Source organism: Silene latifolia, chromosome X, assembly GCF_048544455.1.
Source record: "Silene latifolia isolate original U9 population chromosome X, ASM4854445v1, whole genome shotgun sequence".
In the NCBI taxonomy this organism is placed as follows: Eukaryota; Viridiplantae; Streptophyta; class Magnoliopsida; order Caryophyllales; family Caryophyllaceae; genus Silene; species Silene latifolia.
In genome coordinates this window covers 183,689,026-183,712,555 of record NC_133537.1, presented here as the reverse complement: position 1 = coordinate 183,712,555, position 23,530 = coordinate 183,689,026, and the positions used below count along the sequence as shown (strand labels likewise).

Sequence of the window (23,530 nt, the reverse complement as noted above, 5' to 3'; positions counted from 1 at the left end):
AAAATTTCCTATTTTAGAATATGCTAACCAATATGCTGGGTAAGGAGCATATTGTAAAACAACATATTGACCCCAAATATGTTGTTTCAATATGTTGTTTACCAAACAGTAAAATTAGCATATTGATTGGTCAAACTTGTTAAAACCCTTAGATATGCTTAAAATCGGCCAATATGTCGTTTACCAAACACCCTTTCACTATAAAGATTAGAGGCAGATTCTATAGTTGGCGGAAATGGAAATGGAAAAGCATTCACAACTTGCAGGGATTATAAGAAGATTTTGTATATATTTAGTGTATATTATTTATTTATTATTACCGATTATTCTAATATTTCTTTATTATGGTTGACTGGATTGGAAAATGAATATTAAATGGGCTCTTGTTAGCCGTGTAAATGGAAGTGGGCTCAAATGATGCCCAAGCTTGGAATATTAGGCGGAAAAATCAATATTGAGAGTGAATGTGAAACTATCATGTGTCTAGTGTTTCATCTATTATACTTTTATATAGATAGATGCTGAGGACTTAGGAGTATGGTCATGAGGTGGTTAACTATTTGGCTGGGCGAGTTTTAGAAAAGCATATAAGGAGCGTTTTAAGGGCAGAGTTTGACTAGTTTAAAGCGGATGAGGAGGAAATGAGCGTTGAGGAATATAGAAGCTACAGAAATAACGAGTATATTTATTAGAATATAAAAGTGACTGAAATAACAAGCGAAGACATATCGTCCACAAATATAAGTAGCCCGTAATATTTTGATGTTAACCACCATTCTAATTGCCATGAGTTTTAGAGGAACAATCATGAAGCTGATTAAATTCCACAAGGGCCACACAAGTGTGACACAACTAGCGCCTGTTAGACAACATAGACCAGTGAACTGCAACGATTTCAATCAACTTCAAAATAAAATAAATTCACTTCCACACTTCCAGAGTACAAGAGATAAGTTGAGAGATGGAAACTGTAATCAGCACCACACCTTCCATCACTCTCTTCCACAACACCTCATCCTCACCAAACACTCCTTCACTCTCTTTCTCCTCCCTCTCAACCGTCTCCAAAACTTCCTCAAAGTTTACGACTAAAACCATATGCTACAAAAAGGGCACTCGAAAATACACGCATTGTGTTAGAATATCAGCAATGGCCCAAACTGCCCCAGCATCTATAACAGCATCGAGCATACCCAAGGAAATGAAGGCATGGGTATATCAGGAATATGGAAGTGTTGATGTTCTTAAATTAGAGGACAATGTTACTGTCCCTGACTTGAAACCTGATCAAGTCTTGGTTAAGGTTGTTGCTGCTGCCCTTAATCCTGTTGATTTTAAGAGAAGGCTTGGCAAGTTTAAGGCCTCTGACTCTCCTCTCCCTGTAATTTCACTTTCCCTCTCTCTTTTCTGTTTGGATGTCTCATTCATTATGTTTAACTTAATGGACTTTGCATCTTAGACAAAACTCCGTTTTAGTGCAGACTGTCCCAGGCTATGATGTTGCCGGTGTAGTAGTAAAAGTAGGAAGTGACGTGAAAGAATTCAATGTAGGAGATGAAGTTTATGGAGACATCAATGAGAAAGCTTTAGATGAGCCAAAGCAATTCGGGTCATTGGCAGAGTATACAGCAGTGGAGGAAAAATTACTGGCTGTAAAACCCAAAAGTTTGGACTTTGCACAGGCTGCTGGACTCCCTCTAGCAATTGAGACCGCCTATGAAGGTCTCGAGAAAGCCGGTTTCTCTGCTGGGATGTCCATACTCGTTCTTGGTGGTGCTGGTGGTGTTGGCTCCCTTGTTATTCAGGTACTTTTCCTCGTTTTAGATTCAACATAATAATTTTCCGCCAAATTTATATTAGGTGTGTCATGTGTGGACTATATATAGACTCATATCATCTATGTTACTTACCTTCGATTATAAGTATTAGACACCGGTGCATGTGCAAATGTCGGATTCATCCCCGTGTTTTTCCTGTGATATAATGCTCTAGAAAACTGTTGGGGGTATTCTCTCGTGTACCTGAAACTTTTTCGTTTTATAAAGTGTATCCCTCGTTTTTTCACAAATAAACTATGACCGAGGTCTGTTACGAGTTCATAAAACGGTAATTTTTTTTTTCAAACCAATTATCTCGTCAAAGCCTTGAATTTGAAAAAAAAAAATCACCGCTTTTTGAACACGTAGCCAGTAGTTATGGTTGGTCAACGCTTTTTTAACGAATAAACTTTGACCGACCATAATTCTCGATAACGAGTTGGGACATCGGTGAATTCTTTTTCAAACTAAAGACCTCTTAAACACGGTCAAATTGAAAAAAAAAAAACGTTTATTAATTTTCGAACTTATAGCCAAAGTTTTTGAGGGTCAAAGTTTTTTTGCAAAAAAAGAGGAGTATATGTTAGAAAACGAAAAAGTTCAGAGGTACACGAGAGAATATCCCAAAATTGTTTGTATTTCCCTCTAGTCATCTTGTATTTTACTATTTGCAAATGGCGTATTGGTTTTGTGTAGTTAATACAAAGTTGATTATAAAAGACGGATTAGAATAGGACAGTGAACGCACTTCAGATCTAAGTGAACATTTGACGCATTGCGAATGTTTTTGAAATCACAGCTTGTGCTGTACGTACCTGTTACCGTACATCCACGACCTGCACCACATTATTATTTCATGATCAAGTATCTCTGTATCAGTATGGGAGGTACGGAGTAACAGACGATAGGTAAATAAGATGTTGTAAATAAGATGTTGGCTCCCTTGTTATTCAGGTACTTTTCATCTTCTTAGATTCAACATATAATAATTTTCCACCAAATTTCTATTAGGTGTGTCATGTGTGACTGATTATATGTAGCCATATCATATATGTTGGATACTGTTTGGGCTAATATCTATATAATCGGTGAAACCCACTTAATAAGTTGTTAGGGAAATGGGCCATGAAAGGAAGCATAGTGGAAGGAGAGTCTATTAGAAATCTTGATCTCTTTACACAACATATTCATATATGTTTTATTTTTAATTTAGCCATAAAATTAAAAGGTGATCTTATGCATGCAAAATATAAGTAAAATAAGGAAGAAATCTTCATTCTTACATTGAGGATTTCGGTTTATATGGGCACACGTGAGTTCTCCTACTCACTTGTTCTTGAGCTTCCTTTAGTGGATGACCAAGGATTCAAGTAGAGAATCTCTCCCAAGGTTTTATACCCAAAGTAACAACTTAATAAAATTAATACTATTATTACTAGAACAATATTAATTTTGTATAAAAATTGATCCAAAATATTATTTGGTCTCTCTATTATTTCGGTTAAGAGAGAGGGAGGAGAAGGAAGATTTTTATATCTCTAAAATTTTAATTTTAGATGAATGAATGAATAATACACTAGCTTCTTTTGGTAGTGTATAATAGGTAAAAATAAGGAGAAAAACCATTGTATTCTCCTCTTTGAAAAACCGGGTGGCATGGGGAGGAAGGGACCAATGCATGCACAAGGTAGTCTTCACAAGATTAAGTAGGGTTGCATGGCTAGGTTTAGAAGGAAATGATTATGTTTACCACTAACATAATCAACACAATATATTTCTAATACTCCCCTTAATTTCGGTACATATAGATAAAATGGACTCCATTTTATTTTTGTCAATTTGTCAATTTGTCACATGTCACATAAAATTGTTATGTATTTTTAACATATTAAAAATCAATGCATTAATAAAAATACGTCATATACAAAATCGACTTAGTAATTCATAATTACTTGTACCAAAATATTTTACCAAATATAAATCACAACATCTTGTATTTATAATAATTTGTTCATTCAAATGCAATTGTTTCCTTAAACAATAATTTCATCTAAATAATTAAAGCAATTCGATTACTTAGACCGTATCTCATTTAATCAAATTTCAATGAGACACGTAAATATTACTTCCAAAATCGTCCGTCAATTTTAAGTAATTTAATTAACCCGTATCGTCATACGATCAATTAAATGATCAATTAAGAGTGTTACCCTTTAGGTATGACCTAAGGGGATCAATCGATCACCACCGTCAATTTGGTAATGTCAAACTCTAGTCAGCCAATCATTACCGATATGTGTGGACCAGTTGACAGTAAAATATTACTTCCCAATTGTATTCTTTAAAATGAGACTTAAACATGTGATCATCATGATCAACAGTTGTGATCGCATTATTGTCGGAGGACACATAATCCAACAATCTCCCACTTGTCCTCGACAAGTGTGCGTCACCAATTCTCTTGTCCTGTTACTATCTCTCACTCAATGTAAGGTGTCTTTCAGGTCGTACTTGCAAGTGATCATATCGAGAGTGGTTTCCTCGATCTGAAGAATAACTGATTGACCGGATTTATCTACCATAGATATCTTCCGAGCGTGGCCACACATTTCCAGTTCATTACTCCTCGAGTGGCCCTGAGATATTGTTATAACCCTGACTAGGGGTGGACAATTCCTATCGCACTCATTCCCTTCGACTAGCCACAACCATCATAACCCAAAATATGCCCATTTGACCCCATTTACGAAGGTCGTAGTAACACAAATCAAAGTTAATCTGAAACTGTGCCATCTTAGGTGAACAGTCTTTAGTCAAAAGAATCGACTCATTAGAATACTATAGTAGCTCTCGCCACGACCAGGCTATATAAATTTGTCAGAACTCTATAAGCGGTCATAAGGCCCGACAAAGTGTTCCTAACAGTCTGGCTATGTGATCGACTAGTCATTCTCATATGACTCTATGGCACTTGAACTTGCCATCAATCGCATCACATTCTAGTCACTTCGAGACGTCACTTCATGTAAGTAACTATGGGCGAATACAATGCTAATCCGTGTTCACTTTAACGGGGTTCAACTGTCTCTAAAACCCGTTTGGATATAACAAAGTATAAGTTGAGTTAATAATAACACAAACGACAAATGTCGACATCACACTTGGGTAGTCAATACCGTATTACAACCTTGTGATGCATATTGTAAATGTGTAAACACTTGTTGATTGCAATAGAAGTTTAACATATCATGTGTCCATGTGTTCAAACTTCTTTTAATCGCATTTTCCTTTACGTTCATGTTATCTATCATAGCATGAACCTTACCAAGTACACATCTAGGTTCCCAACCTCGGTTTCGGCTCTTTATCTTGAAAGAACTTCCTTGTACTGATCAAGTACTCCATCCACTCATAATGCACTAGGTAAATGTTTTGCAGAGTCTTGCAACAATTTGTCAAGAAGATTAGCCTAGCACTTCTCACAAGTCCTAGCATATTAGGAAAAATTAGTTTTGAGTAACTTCTTATTCAACTAAGTATCTTTCCAAACTTCCTATTTCTCCTTTTAGCTTGAAAACCTTAGGATTTTCATAAATCCTTACATGTGTTCGAACTGCAATATGTGCAACCTCTTGACACACAACAGAGTCTTCTTGTCAAACACTGAAATCGCTCATCAAATTCTCCTCGAGAATACATGACGTTTCTTGTATGGCTCGCCAACGATTCATCATGCTTTTATGCATATGAATCATTATTGGACATGTGCATGATTATTCTAATGGCGGAAACATTAGTAACTAATAATCATGAGATCAACCATTCTTAGGTTCAAGGAACGACCATGACTGCTAATGGCAATTCCATTTTCATTTACATGAATAACCTACGTTTCTCGTTGATTCGATGTGTATGTCTCAATACTTATCCAACATCTCATGATGTGATTGGATTCATCATAGTCCATTTTCATCTAGAATTGAAAACTCAAATACTCCTTTATAAAAGAAGGTATTAGCTCGTCATTCTCAATGAGTAGTGAGTTATAAATTTTTTATAAGATGATTGCTCTCACTAAATTCCATGTCTTCACACGATAATTTCCAACTCCCACTTAATTCCACATGATTCGCAATTGACTACTCAATTGAGACATTTCAAGAATTGAAATTTATTGCTTTGTTAAGTTATTGAGATAAAACCATATATGTTCCCATCATATCCTTTCATAATACCAATTTTGAAGTGGTCTCATCTTAACCTTATGGAAAAAGATTTTAATCTCTAACTCATTCATATCATAATGATGCGTAGCAATGTCATTATTTAAATATGAATAATATCTAATACACGTCCTTCAAAATACCCTTTTCGGAAGGAGGTTTAACCAATTCATTTTCATAATGAGGTTAAGTAATGACTTTTGCGTGGTTAATACTTAACTTAGCTATTGAGAATATCGGTATATCAATCCTTGCAACCTCTAGTCATAAATCTCGTTTATTTTCTAGGATGTTGCTTTGATTCATTTAGGCTCTTAAGTAAATATCAATATTGAAACTATTGGTCAAAATATATCATAAACTAGTCAAAAAACTCTTGTTAAGACTTTATATTAGTCATTCTTATTCCAAAACTTTCTTTTGGTCTCCTCGTGTTGTCATTCTTATTCCAAAACTTTCTTTTGATTACTTCACTTGATCTCTTTTGTCATGTAGATTTATTCGAGACCATAGATCTCATCTATTGGGTATACTATATAAATAGATATATCTTTATACAAATCATTCTCCCTTGCGTAGATCTCATTTACACAAGTACACAAATTAGTGTTGTGTGTTGTGTCCTCATTTTTCTCCCACTCTATCTTTAGAATAAATACACTAGAGATTCAAATATAGCATATGAGACTCAAATAATGATTTTTGAAGTATAAGGAGAGCTATCTCATAGTTTGACTAATTGTTTTAGATTTTGTAAGTGTACTTGGTGATTGACATTCCTTTAAGAGAGTTCATTAACTCAATATCACTTTATAAATGATCATACACAAGCCTTAAGCTTGTGGACATATAATGAATCCCATCATTATAGTTGTCTATTAGATCACTTTAAGTGAATAATCATATGTGTCTATGAGCAAGCGGATAAAGACGAATTTTAGAACAAGGATAAAAACGATAAAACGGGTGACTTGGGTTGCAAACCAAGCCACCATTGTCCAAAATACAACCATTATCCAAAATACATTTCCATGTCGAACACGGAAATCAAAAGGTTCTAAAATCCGAAACATAATTAAAATAAGACAATAAAAGCGAAGTTTCATGGAAGCTATTCCTAGCTTCTCGATGGTTTCTCAAGCTTGCTTTTCTTTTCCCTTGTCCTTGCTTGGTGGAGGCCCTATTTACAATAAAAAGGGGATACATTATCACAACTTTGTATCACAATTCCATAGTTGAATTAGAAACATAAAAGAAAGGATAGTCATTTACCTACTGGAGTGATCTTTCTAGCCTTAATATCACCAAGGTATTTGGAACAATTTCTTTTCCAATGTCCAACACCATTACAATAATGGCATTTATCAAGAGGACCCTTCTTGATTTTGGAAGTGCTAGCTTCATAAGTCTTAGCTTTGGTGAAAGTGGGAGCTTGCTTCTTACTCTTCTTCCCATTCCTTTTGAACTTCCCCTTGCTTTTGGTGCTTATGTTAAGCACATCCTTAGATGGGTTAACATTTAACCCCATGTCTCTTTCGGCTTGCACAAGTATCTTGTGCAACTCTTCAAGAGACACGTCTTTGTCTTGCATGTTAAAATTCACCCGGAATTGAACATACGCTTTGACCTTGGACAAGGAGTGTAGAATCCTATCTACAATGAGTTCTTTGGGGATTTCAACCTTTTGAATCTTCAAAGTCTCGACTAGCTCCATTAATTTGAGCACATGAGGGCTAACCTTTTGGCCCTCTTTGAAGTCGAGATCAAAGAATGCCGCGGCCGCCTCATATTGGACGATCCGCGGAGTTTGTGAAAACATTGTCACAAGCTTGGAGTAGATTTCATTAGCGGTGCCCATTTTAAAGGCTCTCCTTTGGAGATCCGCCTCCATCGCAAAGATCAACACATTTTTCATTGCGGCGGACTCCTTATGGTAAGCCTCATATGCTTCCCTAGTGGCGGCGGTCGACCTAGTGTTAGGTTCGGGTGGAGAGGCCTCGGTGAGGTAACGAAGCTTGTCGTCACCTTGGGCGGCTAATTTGAGTTGGGCATCCCAATCGGAGAAATTTGACCCATTCTTTTCATGTTTACATCGATCCATGAAGGATCGGAGCCATGAAGTATTAGTGAGAGGCGTGGCGTTGGTGTTTGGATTTGCCATTTGTTATGAGAAATAAGAGCGGTCTACAAAACAAAATATAGAAGGAATAAAATCATATGTCGTTTTCAAAATAATACTCGTAAAAATAATTTAAACAAGTTTTATGACATTTATCTAGTGACCTCTACCCAACTTAGATAAATGATTCCAGGACCCAAATTCATATCAACTTAGGCACGGGATAGCCGATGAAACCCTTATTAATATAACTCGGTGGATTAACTTTTAATCGATTCTACTTTTAGAACTCATGGTCGATAAAATTTACATTAATATTTATCTATAGCCTGGAACACATGCGACTACGGTCACGAATACTTCCGTTGAGGTCAATCCAAATATCGAATAAATGTGTCCATGATCCAAATTCACATTAACTTGGGCACGGGATGGCCGATGAAACCCTCATCAACACGAATTCGGTGGATAGACATTTATCACCCACTTCCCCTACGTAACAAGGTTTGTACCCCGGGATAGCCGAGTGCACTCCCTCGCGAAATAGGTTTTCATGGTTTCTACTTTTGGTAAGGCTATGTCTCAATTGTTTATTTTTAGCGAGAGGTCATGTCAATTTATTATCTATCACGTTTTAAGTGAACTAAAACGGTGAATTACGATAATTCTAATTGACATGGTCGATATACTCGATTAAATGATAATGCATGTTTTAGTTATGGCGATTTAGCGATGCATGCAACATATAAATAAAATGCAAAACATAAAAAAAATCCTAGTATGGCCTTCCTAAAATAGAAAATCTAATTAACTATTACATATTCGGAAACCAACTCCATTGGTCCCTTGAACTTCGGTTCTTGGCATGCATCTCGAGGTAACACCGTCTTTATGTATCGCCTTCTTGAATGACACCGTCTTCAAGGAACCCCGGCATAATTAAATTACATAACAAATTACATAACTTCCTATTATACATTTGTAATTAAAATAAAATAAATCTATTAAATTACAAAACGGTGATACGAGATCACAATAAATTACAACCGAATCGATATTCCCATACATTTCGGGTAATACCAATTAAAAACTAAGGCCATACTAAGTAAAACTACATAATTCAAAAATTACATAAAATAAAATTATGACAATCATAATAAAAATGCAGCATTATAATATGTATGAACATGCCCAATTTTATGCTAAATCGCCTTTAAGTAGACAATATCGTATATTAAACGGTTTTTACGGATTTGCGTGATTCAAACTTTTAAAATCACAATAAAATACATAAATTCATATTTATGCACAAGTTAATTACCCTAACCTTCTTAGGACTCAAAATTAGTCTCCACTAACTATTTGACCATAATTAACTCATATTTCTTAAAATTGTTCATTAATGGACCCAAATTACAATAAAATGCTATAAACTTCAAATAAATCACAAAAATTCCAAATAAATTCAAAATTCAAAATTTAAACTTATGAACATTCTGGAAAAAATACCATGACACTCATAATGTTCAAAAACTTGGGTTAAAATTTCGTAAAATCATCGGAAAAACTATGTTGCGGTTTATCAGATTTATCAATAATAATCATAAAAACATGAGAAAAATTATATTCATCAACTTTTCAATTTTAGATCTGAAACAGATAATAAAATGCAACATGTGACGTTTTTCCTTAGTCATGGAGTATGTTTTAGCAATTATTCACTAATTAAGCCACTATTTATGCTATTTTTCATCAAAAAATCATAAATCATGCATAAAGACTTCAATATAGCCGATTATTTTACACACATCTTTTAAAATTACATGTGACAACATACTAAATTTCTATGACCAGATTCGAAATTTATCTCATATTAACCTATTTTTCTTCTAAAATCGATTTTTGTCTTGAAAAATCCATATTTTGAGCATAAAAACTCCAAAAATTCTGAAAATTTACAGGTCATCTAAAGATAAAACATGTGATAACATATCCAAAAATCACTGGAAAATACGAAGTTTAGCTAATTTTAGTCCGAAAATGACATTTTAATCATAAAATCATATTTTTAATGCCATTATTATAAAGATGAACAATAAAAATCCATAAATTAACCAAAATATCCTAAAAATATTTTAGGACCAGAAACTTTAACATGCATAAATTTATTTCGTGATATACCATAATAACAGAAATTTACAAGTTTTATATGTTAATCGTATAACTCGGAAAAACTATAACCGATTTGCATGCAAACAACCAAGGCTCTTGATACCACTTGTTAGAAATGTTGATCTCTTTACACAACATATTCATATATGTTTTATTTTTAATTTAGCCATAAAATTAAAAGGTGATCTTATGCATGCAAAATATAAGTAAAATAAGGAAGAAATCTTCATTCTTACATTGAGGATTTCGGTTTATATGGGCACATGTGAGTTCTCCTACTCACTTGTTCTTGAGCTTCCTTTAGTGGATGAACAAGGATTCAATTAGAGAATCCCTCCCAAGGTTTTATACCCAAAGTAACAACTTAATAAAATTAATACTATTATTACTAGAACAATATTAATTTTGTATAAAAATTGACCCAAAATATTATTTGGTCTCTCTATTATTTCGGTTAAGAGAGAGGGAGGAGAAGGAAGATTTTTATCTCTCTAAAATTCTAATTTTTTATGAATGAATGAATAATACACTAGCTTCTTTTGGTAGTGTATAATAGGTAAAAATAAGGAGAAAAACCATTGTGTTCTCCTCTTTGAAAAACCGGGTGGCATGGGGAGGAAGGGATCAATGCATGCACAAGGTGGTCTTCACAAGATTAAGTAGGGTTGCATGGCTAGGTTTAGAAGGAAATGATTATGTTTACCACTAACATAATCAACACAATATATTTCTAATACTCCCCTTAATTTCGGTACATATAGATAAAATGGACTCCATTTTATTTTTGTCAATTTGTCACATGTCACATAAAATTGTTATGTATTTTTAACATATTAAAAATCAATGCATTAATAAAAATACGTCATATACAAAATCGACTTAGTAATTCATAATTACTTGTACCAAAATATTTTACCAAATATAAATCACAACATCTTGTATTTATATTAATTTATTCATTCAAATGCAATTGTTTCCTTAAACAATAATTTCATCTAAGTAATTAAAACAATTCGATTACTTAGACCGTATCTCATTTAATCAAATTTCAATGAGACACGTAAATATTACTTCCAAAATCGTCCGTCAATTTTAAGTAATTTAATTAACCCGTATCGTCATACGATCAATTAAATGATCAATTAAGAGTGTTACCCTTTAGGTATGACCTAAGAGGATCAACTGATCACCACCGTCGTACGACAGTAATGTCAAACTCTAGTCAGCCAATCATTACCGATATGTGTGGACCAGTTGACTGTAAAATATTACTTCCCAATTGTATTCTTTAAAATGAGACTTAAACATGTGATCATCATGATCAACAGTTGTGATTGCATTATTGTCGGAGGACACATATTCCAACAGAGTCCACGGATGGAAGAAGGTCAGATGGGCTAGGACGCGTGAAAGGAGAGGCGAGGCTCACTAGGAGAGGCGTCCGTGTTTAGGAAAAGGCTCAGGGAGAAGTCAGGGAGTGTTGTGCGGAAGCGTGAATATCCCGACATCTTTTCACCTGAAAATCAAGAAACCCAAATAACGCCTAAAAGACAACTAACGCGGAAGCAAATCCCAAATCAGAACCTTAGCTTTGATACCACTTGGTGTGCGGAAGCGTGAATATCCCGTGTTTGGCCTCTGCTACATCTGTGTCCACAACCCATAATAGTACGATATTGTCCGCTTTGGGCCAAGCCCTCACGGATTTACTCTTGAGCTCCTTCCCAAAAGGCCTCGTACTATTATATTTTCTGGACACTTATAAAGATGATCTTCCATCTTTATTCTACCGATGTGGGACATGAGTTTGCACCCTAACAATCCTCCCCTTAAACCAAGGACCATCATCTTGACTCGGACCTTGACCTCTATGGAGAACCTTTCAACACCATAGCCCCAACTTTTAGACACCCGAAACATCAGAAGTCTTGATAGCCTCCCCTTAGCCGACACACCATGTGCCCTTCTTGGGAATTTGCTACACATGCATATCGAACAGCCTCTGCATCCAATATACCCTGGACCGGATCCGTCACTTCAGAAGTTCCTAGAACACAAACGGTCTCTGGCATCCAACCTGGAAAGGACCCACCAGACTTGTGGCACCCAATCTGATAAGGGTCCACCTGATCAACAGTTCTAGTACACAAATAGTCTTTGTCCTGCAAGACCTATGACGCCTTTCATCCATTTAGCCCTGGACTGGGCTACTCACCCCGAGCTAGGAGTTCCATGCCTTACAGTGTACAACTTCAAGTCTTGGGCCTGTTGATGCATCCTCGTGTCTAGCCCAAGTCGAACCTTGGGCTCTGATACCACTTGTTGTGCGGAAGCGTGAATATCCTGACATCTTTTCACCTGAAAATCAAGAAACCCAAATAACGCCTAAAAGACAACTAACGCGGAAGCATGTCCCAAATCAGAACCTTAGCTCTGAGACCAATTGTTGTAACGGGGGCGTCCCGTTACCCAAACAGTTAATTGATAAGGTGATAAGAACAATAAATAACGAATGTAAATAAAGTTGACACAAAGATTTACGTGGTTCACCAATAAAATAACTGGCTACGTCCACCCTGCGAGGAGATCAAATTTCACTATTGTGGAGAAAATAGTACAGCAATAGACCGGTACACACGCGCTCAATATAAGCCAAAAGTATACCCTATTCTACCAACAAATATAGTAGTTTCAAAAGGAACAAAAGAGACTACCCCAATAAAACGAAGGACAAATAATCTTGAGGCCTACCAAGATCTGAACAAACTCCTCCGATCTTCAAAGACAGACGAACAACAATAATAGAGCCCGGAACAAACTGAGTTTTCTTCTTCAGAAGGAACCTCACGAATCGACCCTCTTTATTGTGCTCTCAAATCTCTCTCTTAATTAACCTAGAATAAAACTCGGGGCTTTATATACTTATTCCACCCAAGATAAAATATCTAAACTAAATAAGAAATAAACCAATAGGAAATTAAATAAATAATTTCCTAAAACCGAAACCATACGTTCTACGTAACAACCGAACACATTAAAATAGAATAGCAAGATTCAGTGATCCACTAATTTCCCAATTCTAATGCAAGTCAACGTAGCAACAAAATCAGCCAGAAAACCAAACATGAATTCAGTGATGCATGCGACTCACGAAGAGCTCGGTACTTCCTTTCTTCTTGTTTTACTTTTCGGTCTACCACTCTTCTTGGATTTTCGTCTTCGACACAAATTCAAGGCACAAATCCCTAACAAATCTCCACCTTGACTTGAATTATTCAAACCCGAATTCAACCAAGAAGAACCAAACCCAAAACAGCTTCAATAGAGTCGATCCTCAAGTCACTACCTGTCCCGATAGTCTCCACTTTGACTTGAACACAACCCACAAAAAGGACAAACAAACAAAGTGTGCAACAAATGTGACCGATATACGAAGTACCCAATGTAGTAAGCTGAAAACTACCAATTGTACTAAGTACCCAACATATCTTCATACTAATAGGAAGGCCAAACGTAGCAAACTCCGAAGAGGGCAAAAGCTACCAAACGCCAACACAAATATATGAGATATCAAATGTCACTATGATGGAACGGTGTACCAAAACAACACACACAAGACTCCAAACAAAATCTCCTTCAAAACTATATTTCTAAATGTACCGTCGTACCAAACTGTCCCAAAAGAAACACAAACGCCATGAACAAAACAAATGTCTCACTTGAGTATACTAGGTGTCATGACCACCACATAAATGCCTACACCAAGGCATTAAAACTCAAGTCAAAACCAAAACAAAACAAACATTCTAAGCGAGCACAAATTACATCCATCAAAGGTACAAATTGTTAGACAAGATAGTCCAACCCAAAAGCTCCAAAGAATAAACTTCCGTCGAAGTTTCAAATGACCCCTTCCGAGGTCCCAAACGGCTCTTTCAAGAGCCACAAACAGCTCCACCTGGAGCCCCAAACCGCCCCACCTCTTGGGGCGCAGACCGCCTCATTGAGGCGCAGAGACAAAAGTAGATAGCTTGTCTTGAGAACCCTGTAGCTTGACCTGTACCGGAATAGACTCCACCTTACTGTCAACACTACCATTCTCACTAAAGCTATCCAAAACCGAATTATCCAGAATATCACCAAATGACCCAAACTGGATGTGCTTCAAAGTATCGTTCACATATCCAAGTTGCATATGCCCCAACTTAGACTCGAGAGAGACAGAAGAACGACTACCTGATGCTCCAACAGCCAGTGCCTTGAAGGACATAAACAGTTCCTTCCTTAACACCCCTCCAAGTAACAGAAGAACCCTTACCAACGCACAACGATCCACCATCACCTTGAAAACTGTAGCCCTGATCCACTAACATCCCAAGTGATACAAGATTTCTCTTCAAACGTGGAACATGCCTAACACCTTCTAGGAAAATAACAACACCATCACATGTCCTAACCCGAATAGTACCAACTCCAAGCACCTCACAAATAGACCCATAACCCATGGCAACATTGACCCCATATGAAGCTTCATAAGAAGTAAACCATTCCCTAAAAGGACATATATGATAAACGCATCCCGTATCCAAAATCCAACTATCCGAAGAACGTGGAACAACATCAACAATGAGAGCATAATCTTCCTCAGAATCGTATTTAGCAACCTTTTGTGCAACGTGAAAACACCACTTCCTTGAACTTAAGACATTTTTTCCAATGAGCGGGTTCCTTGCGATGATGCGGACATTCTTACGAGGACCCTTAGACTTGGCTTTACCCTTACTAGAACCCTCCGAATTAACAACAAGCCCTACAGGACTACTGTCTACAACACTACCTGACGCTACTCGGCGCAAATCCCTAGTGTGAAGCGCTAACCTCACTTCCTCTAGGGTCAAAGAATCTTTACCAACAACAAAAAACTCCACAAAAGTCTCAAACGAATTTGGTAAAGAAACTAACAAAATTAAGGCGGCATCCTCATCATCTACCTTAACATCTAAATTACGAAGATCAAGTAAAATAGAGTTAAGACGGTCTAGATGGTCCTTGAGAGACGTACCTTCTTGCATACGAAGACCAAACAAACGCTGCTTAAGAAGCAACTTGTTGGTTAGAGTCTTTGTCATATACAAAGATTCCAACTTCAACCACAAACCTATAGCAGTTTCCTCATCGGCAACCTCAACCATAACATCATCAGATAAACATAACGAAATTAAAGAATGAGCCTTCTCCTCCAAGACTACCTCTGCATCCGTCTTTGCTGTCTTTGCTTTGCATCAGACGAACTACCTGCTGACTTTGCCTTTGAGATAACAGACCAGACGCCTTGCTGTCTAAGCAAAGCTCTCATCTTTAACTGCCACAACCTAAAAGTATTTCTCCTAGTGAACTTATCAACATTCAAAACATTCGTTATTTATTGTTCTTATCACCTTATCAATTATTTGTTTGGGTAACGGGGCGCCCCCGTTACAACAGGCAGATTGGAGGGAGACGACGTGTTATGGAAAGAGTTATTATGGAAGCTATATTCCTTTCCATAATCATGGTAAGATATATCTAGGGCTCTTACCCTATAAATAGCGAAGGAAGCAATCGAAGAAGGGCATGTAAGATCTCACACACACAATACATCGTGCTAGCAAGATTTACATTACGTATCAATTGTATTCATCCTCTCATTCAAAGCTAGTGCAATATTTGGCAGGGTACCGTCCCTCCCGCGGTTGTTCCCACATTGGGTTTTCCGCGTCACCAAATCTTACGTGTCAATTTACATTCCGTATTTTATTTCGTTATTTAAATATCAAATACAAACGATCCATCAAGCAACCAACGAGTAAGACCGCATTGACCTAATATAATTAACTTGGTAAAAATCACCTAAACAGTTTGGCGCCCACCGTGGGGCATTGTGGTCGTCAATCGTTGATAATCTAAGTACACCATGGATAAACAAGTATCAGAAGCCGTGTCAGGGAGTAGTCAACCGTCGTTGCCACCAAACTCTACTCAAAACCCGGCATCAATGGTGTCAACTCAGGCTCCTGGGCACACCTCAAGAATCATACCCACGGCAAAAACTTATTTGCCTCCCAAAACCCCTGCTGCCGCAAGCCAGATCAGATAAAGGAACAACAAGCTCAGTCCTCACCCCACCACCCAGTCCAACGCAAATCTTGCTCGCCGGCGTAGAGAATCTTCAGAAGGCCATGGAAAACATGAGAGAAGACCAGAGGAAAGCTGAAGCTGGAGCAAGGAAAAGAGACAGAGAGCTCTGGGCACAGATAGACATTCTGAAGCAGCAGTCTATCACATCAACAAGCAAAGCAGGTGAAGGAAGAGCTCTAGTAGTAGATCTAACGCAGGGGGCATCAGGCAGCAGGAATCCGCTTCGACAGATACCAGCAGAACTGGTAACAAGGCTGGATCTAGCTGTAGTACCGTCAGATGAAAGAATAACTCCGCGAGGGCCGGGATACTTACACCAAATAACTGGCAGCCAACCAGCCATACGGAAGCACGATCAGGTAGCATCCCTGTTGATAATTTCGCAGCAACCGGCCAGACACCTGGAGTAGGGTCCACGGCCAACCCGCAGGTGAACTGGCAGCAGGGAACACTTGTGACCTCAACTCCTCTAGCTGCCGGGACACATCAAAGCCTTCAAGAGTTTGGACTAGGAGGCGGCACATTGAATCAGCAAGCAGCTGACAGGCGGACTCCAGATTCAGGAAGCATAACAAATCAGCAATACTTGAAGTTAAGGGAGATGCTAAGCAGGGTCCCAGGATTGCCACCTCCACTTGAGAAGGTGGCACCTGACAGTTATGCCGACTCACCATTTGTGGACACCATATCCGTCACAGCCATGCCAAAGGGATTCGCAAGTCCTAACATGCCTCTCTTTGATGGCACGACATATCCCTTTGACCATATGAGCCAGTACAAGCAGAAAATGATGACGGTGACAGCGGTAGGGCAAGTGAAGGAGGCTTGCATGTGCAAGGGGTTTGGATCCACATTGACGGGGCCAACACTTCGATGGTTTGTAAGCCTGCCCAATAGGTCGATCTTCAGATTTGCTGAATTGGTAAATGCATTTACCCGAAAGAATTTGCAAGCAAAAAAGCCACAAAAGCATGCGGGAGACCTATACGAGAATCGTCCGGGAGCGGGAGAAACCATTGGAGAGTACAACACCGTTTTAACAATGAAAAAGTGGCGGTTCGGGAGTGTGATGTTTCAACAAAGAGAGAAGCTTTCGGAGAGGCTTCCACCATGACTTCGACTGTCACAAGCGGCTAACTATGCACCCTTGTCATAGCTTTGAAGCGGTATAAGAAAAAAGCATTGCCGCCGAATCGTTGGAGGAAGACATTCTAACCAGAGCCAGCCTGCCTAATACACCAACCGTGTCCAGCACCTCAACTGTAGAGAAGTCAGCCAGAAAGCTATCTACTAGTAAAAGGGATGAAAGATACAGGCCATATGAAAGGGGAGTTAACAGGATCGAAGAAAATCAGCAACTCTCTACTCTAGCAGAGTACGGATTCACCACGGGCATCGGAGGAATCCTGAAAGCACTCAGGGAGATGGGAGATGGGGTAAGGTGGCCCAAGGCACCAGTAGAAGGACAGACATGGCGAAAAGATAACAAGAAGAAGTGTGAATTCCATCGTGACATTGGGCATAACACTGAAGATTGCTACACACTACGAAGGGAGATCAAGCGTCTGTACGAACAAGGAGAACTGAGCCACCTATTACCACGTGGGGGCAAGTAGCGAGGATAAGGTAGGCTCATGAAGCCTGCAAATCCACCCTCATGCACCAAGATAATAAACGTGATAACAAAAAAGGCTCGGTGGATTGACGTACTCAGCAGCTAAAAGGCACGCCACTGAGACTAAGGGAGATAGGCCAGCGAATTGTTGTATAATTTCTCACAGTGATCTACCTGCTGTTGCCTTTGATGAAGGAGATATAGGTGACGAACGGGAACATCACGATGCACTCATTATCACCCTGTTAATGTCTAACCGTACGATCGAAAAGGTTACGTAGATACGAGCGACTCGGTGATCATCTTTGAAAACCATAGAAAATATGGGGTTTAGTGAGAAGGATTTGCAGAAGAAGACCAGACCATCCCGCTGGTAGGATTCAGTGGGGAGACAGCTAACTCACTGGGCGAGATAGTCATCCTAACCTATGTGGGAGGGGTCAACAAGCAAATCAGGTACCTAGTTATAGACGGACCCTCCACCTACAATGTTATCCTGGGAATACCGTGGCTACACTAAATGAAAGCAGTCCCCTCAACATATCATCAATGCATAAAATTTCCCACTCCATGGGGGGTAGAAACAATACGAGGAGACCAGGAGGAAGCTAGAGGCTGCTACAAGAAAGCACTAAAGTGCACCGCTTGATCCTCCAAAGATAGCAATTGACGACTGTCCAGGACGAATACATCGAGCCCCCAGCTGAGGAGCTAGATCAGATCAACCTGGATAAGCTGCACCCAGAGAGGACCGTGCTAATTGGAGCTGGATGCACAGGAAACTTGAGACGGCAACTAATCGAATTTCTACAGGCTAACATGGATTGCTTTGCGTGGTCACATGACGACATGATAAGAATAGATACATCCATCATAACACATAAACTCAGTGTGGACCCAAAATATAAACCCATCCAGCAGAGGCGAAGAAAGTTTGGAGCTGAGAGGAATAAGGTGATTAATCAAGAGGTAGACAGCCTTCTGGCAGCAAAGAAGATAAGAGAAGTAAAATATCCAGAGTGGCTATCCAACGTGGTGGTGGTGCCTAAGAAGAATGGAAAATGGAGAGTATGCGTGGACTTCACTGATCTCAATAAGGTTCCACATATCAGAGACTGGTCAATCGCATGTTTAAAGAGCAGATATGGAGAACTATGGAAGTATATATTGTTGATATGGTGGTAAAGTCTAAAAAAGCCACAGATCACATGCGACACCTGGCAGAGACATTCAACACCCTGAGGGAGTACAAAATGAAGCTAAATCCATCCAAATGCACCTTTGGGGTATCCTCTGGTAAATTCTTAGGATACATTGTAACTCAGAGGGGGATGAAGCCAGCATCGAGCAGATTAAGGCTGTGTTGCAATTGGAGTCACCTGAAAAACCAAAGGACGTTCAGAGACTAGCTGGCAAGGTAGTAGCTTTAAGCAGATTTATCTCAAGGTCCTCGGACAACTGCAGGCTATTCTACGACGTACTAAGAAAAAGTCAAAAGTTCGAGTGGACTGCGGACCACGAGCAAGCATTCAGGGAGCTGAAACACTACCTCAGTAACCCGCCACTTCCGTCAAAGCCAAAACCAGGAGAACCGATGTTCCTCTACCTAGCCGTCACAGAGGTAGCAGTGAGTGCGTTTTAGTCAGAGAACAGGAGAAGGAACAGAGGCCAATCTATTATGTGAGCAAGTCTCTGCTGCCAGCAGAGACCGGGTACACATCTCTTGAAAAATTAGTACTAGCTCTGTTAGTAGCATCTTATAAGCTGCGCCCCTATTTTGAGTCCCACACCATTCATGTTGTGACCAACTACCCGCTGAAGTGCGTCATGAGGAAACCTGAGCTATCAGGCAGAATGTCAAAATGGTCTGTACATCTTAGTGGGTATGATATTCAATATGACCCCAGAACAGCAATCAAATCGCAAGCACTGGCAGACTTTGTCTCGGACTTTAGCCCAGCCATTCAAAATCTGGTAGACGAGGAAGTCTTGACCTTAGAAGGGGGCAGGGGGACAGAGGTCTGGCATATTCACATCGACGGAGCCTCCAACCAGAGAGGGGCAGGTGTGGAGTTAATCCTACGGTCACCACAGGGAGATCTGATAGCACAGGCAGTAAGGTGCGAATTCAAGGCAACTAATAACGAAACAGAATACGAGGCTTTGATACTAGGAATGCAACTATCTCTGGACTTGGGGGGTCAACAACCTGCACATATCCAGCGCTTCCTTGCTGATAGTCAACCATGTGAACGACGAGTTCATAGCCAGAGACTCAAAAATGATCGCATATTTAGAGGTAGCAAAGGAGTTAAAACAAAAATTCAAAACTTGCAAGCTCAAACAGATTCCCAGTGATCAGAATGTAGAAGCAGATGCCTTAGCAACTCTGGGGGCAACATTCAAACCGACAGAACTATCCAACATTCCCATTGCCCACATACTGGAGCCTTCTATCCAGAAGGCAGGCGAAATAGACATAGGGGAATTGGAGGATCAGCAAGATGAATTGGGAATTCAGACAGCTACGGAAGCCAGCTACGGAAGCCGAGAGTGACTCACAGCCAACTGACCAGCCGTCCGATCAACCAGCTATACAGGCAGGTGATTGTGACTGACGGACGCCCTACCTAGACTGGCTGCGTCATAACAAGCTGCTACACGACAAGAAGGAAGTAAGAGGCTTCAAAATGAATGCCTCCAGATTTATACTGATTGATGATATACTCTTCAGGAAGTCAGTGGTAGGTCCTTACTTGCGATGCCTGGATAAGCAGGAAGCAAGACCGTGTTACATGCTCTCCACAGTGGTGAATGTGGAAACCATACAGGGGACAGGAGTCTGTCAAACAAAGCTATCAGACAAGGGTACTTCTGGCCCACAATGAGAGCAGATGCAGCAGAATATGCCCGTAAGTGTGACGCCCGCCGCCGTTCTCAAAGACCAATGATCCATCGGCCAAATAGAGCCCTTACACCCCATCATTTCTCCCTGGCCATTCATGACATGGGGAATGGACATAGTAGGCCCTCTACCTAGAGCCACAGGGAACAGAATATGGATGCTGGCAATGACAGATTACTTCTCCAAATGGATAGAGCCAGAAGCATTCACAGAAGTAAAAGACAAACAGGTCATCTCTTTCATAAAACGCAATATCATCTGCATGATTGGCATCCCATCAGAAATCATATGTGACAATGGCTCACAATTCATCTCCAACGATCTTTGAGGATCTGCGCCGGATGGAACATCACCCTGAAAAGTCAGCACCCAGGACTCCAAAGTCTAACGGGCAAGCTGAGTCTAGCAACAAAATTATCATGGATAATCTGAGGAGGAGGTTACAGGAGTTAGGAGGAAAGTGGGCAGATGAATTGCCACTAGTGTTATGGTTAGACAGAACGACGCCAAAGATAGTAACAGGCCAAACACCCTTCAACCTGGTATTTGGTGCGGAAGCAGTCATTCCCTCAAAAGTTCTGGTTCCCACCCACAGGTATGGGTGTATGACAGGGGAGCTAAACAATACAGAGATGGTCAGGATCCTGGACACAGTAGATGAGCTGCAAGCAAGCGCAAAGATACGTCTAGCTGCCTACAAGCAGTCAGTGGCCAGGAGCTACAACAAGAATGTGAAAGTTAAGCTCCTGGAGGTAGGAGACCTGGTACTCCGTGAAGTGTTTCAGAACACTAAAAATCGAAAGGCAGGCAATTTCGCCTACAAATGGGAAGGACCATACCAGGTAGAAGGAGTTGTTGGCCATGGTGCATACAGACTGATGACTATGGACGGTCAAATCATACAACGCCCATGGAACATACTTCACCTGAAGAGATATTACTTTTAATAATAAGTAGATTTTAGCCTACAGAGTAATGTACTATGAAAAACCAAATTATTTTAAAATAAAAAGAAAAAATCCGGTAGTAGGCATACTACCAATTTCATGTCCTTTTCTGATACCTCAGTTTCTTTCAATTTTCAAATTACTATTGGAGTGGTGTGGCCTGACAGCTTCCTGGGACCACAATTGTTCTGGTACCCTATGAGATGGCATCAGGTACTTCGCATCGCTCTGATAGACTTTTCTGTTTTCAGGCTTCTCTAAGTGCGTCACTCTGAATCCTAATATCTATGGTACGTTGAAAGTGTATCTAGCAGATCAATCAATCGCCAACGCGGGGTGACAAGGCACATGGCACTCCAACATGCCTAACCTACTTTCTCCATCAGGAGCACCCTCACCAGGCGGACTGTGGAACACACGAAAGGGAGCCTGGTTGACAGCTGAAAAACGTTTACCCAGCTACCCCTGATACCACCCCATGGACGTAGCTCGCACTAATCGCAATTAATCAGGTCCCTAGAATGCATGCACACATATATGGAACGTAGATATCTCTGAGCTACCAGAAGCCTACAGCGTCCCATTTGTCCTAGAATGACGATAAACTTGTCTAAATTACGCCCCTGTTGGCTCTAAAAAAACGATGAACACACCTTGCGTCATGAACAAGGTTAAGTTGTCAAAATTGCGGCATACGCCTAAATCAGTCATCAGACTGACACGGCAGTCATCAGACTGACACGACAGCTAGCTGAGTCTAAATCAGCCTTTTCAGGCTGACACGACTGGTCTTAATCAGCCTTTAAGGTTGACACGGCCACACCTCCTTACAATGCGGCACATGCCTAAATCAGTCAGCAGACTGACACGGCAGCTAGCTGAGTCTGAGTCGGCCTCCTCAGGATGACATGACTCGCCTAGATCAGCTAGTAGGCTGACACGGCAACTACCTGAACTAAGAAAATTAAAACGTAACACACAAGATGTAATTCAAACTTGCCAAACTAGGGCAAGGTGCATTCCAAAAAGTTTGGCCAAAAGTATGGCCCCAGAGTTTAAACCGCCACCATGGCGAACCAACCAAAAGGTGTTTAAAAAAACTTACAAGTCCGCCACCAAAGGGCCAGACTACCAAAAAGTTCACTAATAAGAAAAAAGTTTCTTAATTTTCGGTCACATTAATGACCTCCACATCTGGCATCTTTTCTGCCTCCTCCTGCTGACCATCTGTTTCAGGTACTTGCACACCCTCAGCTGCCATAGCTTTCTGAGCTCCGTCAGCAGCATCCTGGGGCAACCCAGCGTCCTTAACAACAGCCTGCTCAGCCAGCGCAGGAGAATTCACTTTGCCGACTTCAGGCATCAGGATGCTCAGGTCAGGTCGCACCAAGTACAGGGTCTCCAACTACCTCTCTTCTTCTTCAATAGCTTGTAGAGTTGGAGGCTCCTCAAGGGCAGCACGCATTCCGCTGATCTTTTCCCGCCAGGTAGCATAGGCAACAATGTTTGAGGCCAGGGTGATCAACTCACTGATCCTCTCCTCAGAACGCTTCAA

The 23,530-nt window shown here is 39.8% G+C and overlaps 1 protein-coding gene across 1 annotated transcript in view; it reads left to right on the top strand.

Annotated features, from left to right (window-relative positions):
- The first annotated feature begins 826 nt into the window (after positions 1–826).
- LOC141623738 (2-methylene-furan-3-one reductase) overlaps positions 827–23,530 on the top strand; it is a 35,286-nt gene continuing 12,582 nt past the window's right edge. Inside the window, exons 1-2 of the mRNA XM_074439884.1 lie at positions 827–1,381; positions 1,482–1,805. Coding sequence (XP_074295985.1) covers positions 962–1,381; positions 1,482–1,805 — 744 coding nt within the window. The 5' untranslated portion in view covers positions 827–961. The remainder of the gene's footprint in view (positions 1,382–1,481; positions 1,806–23,530) is intronic.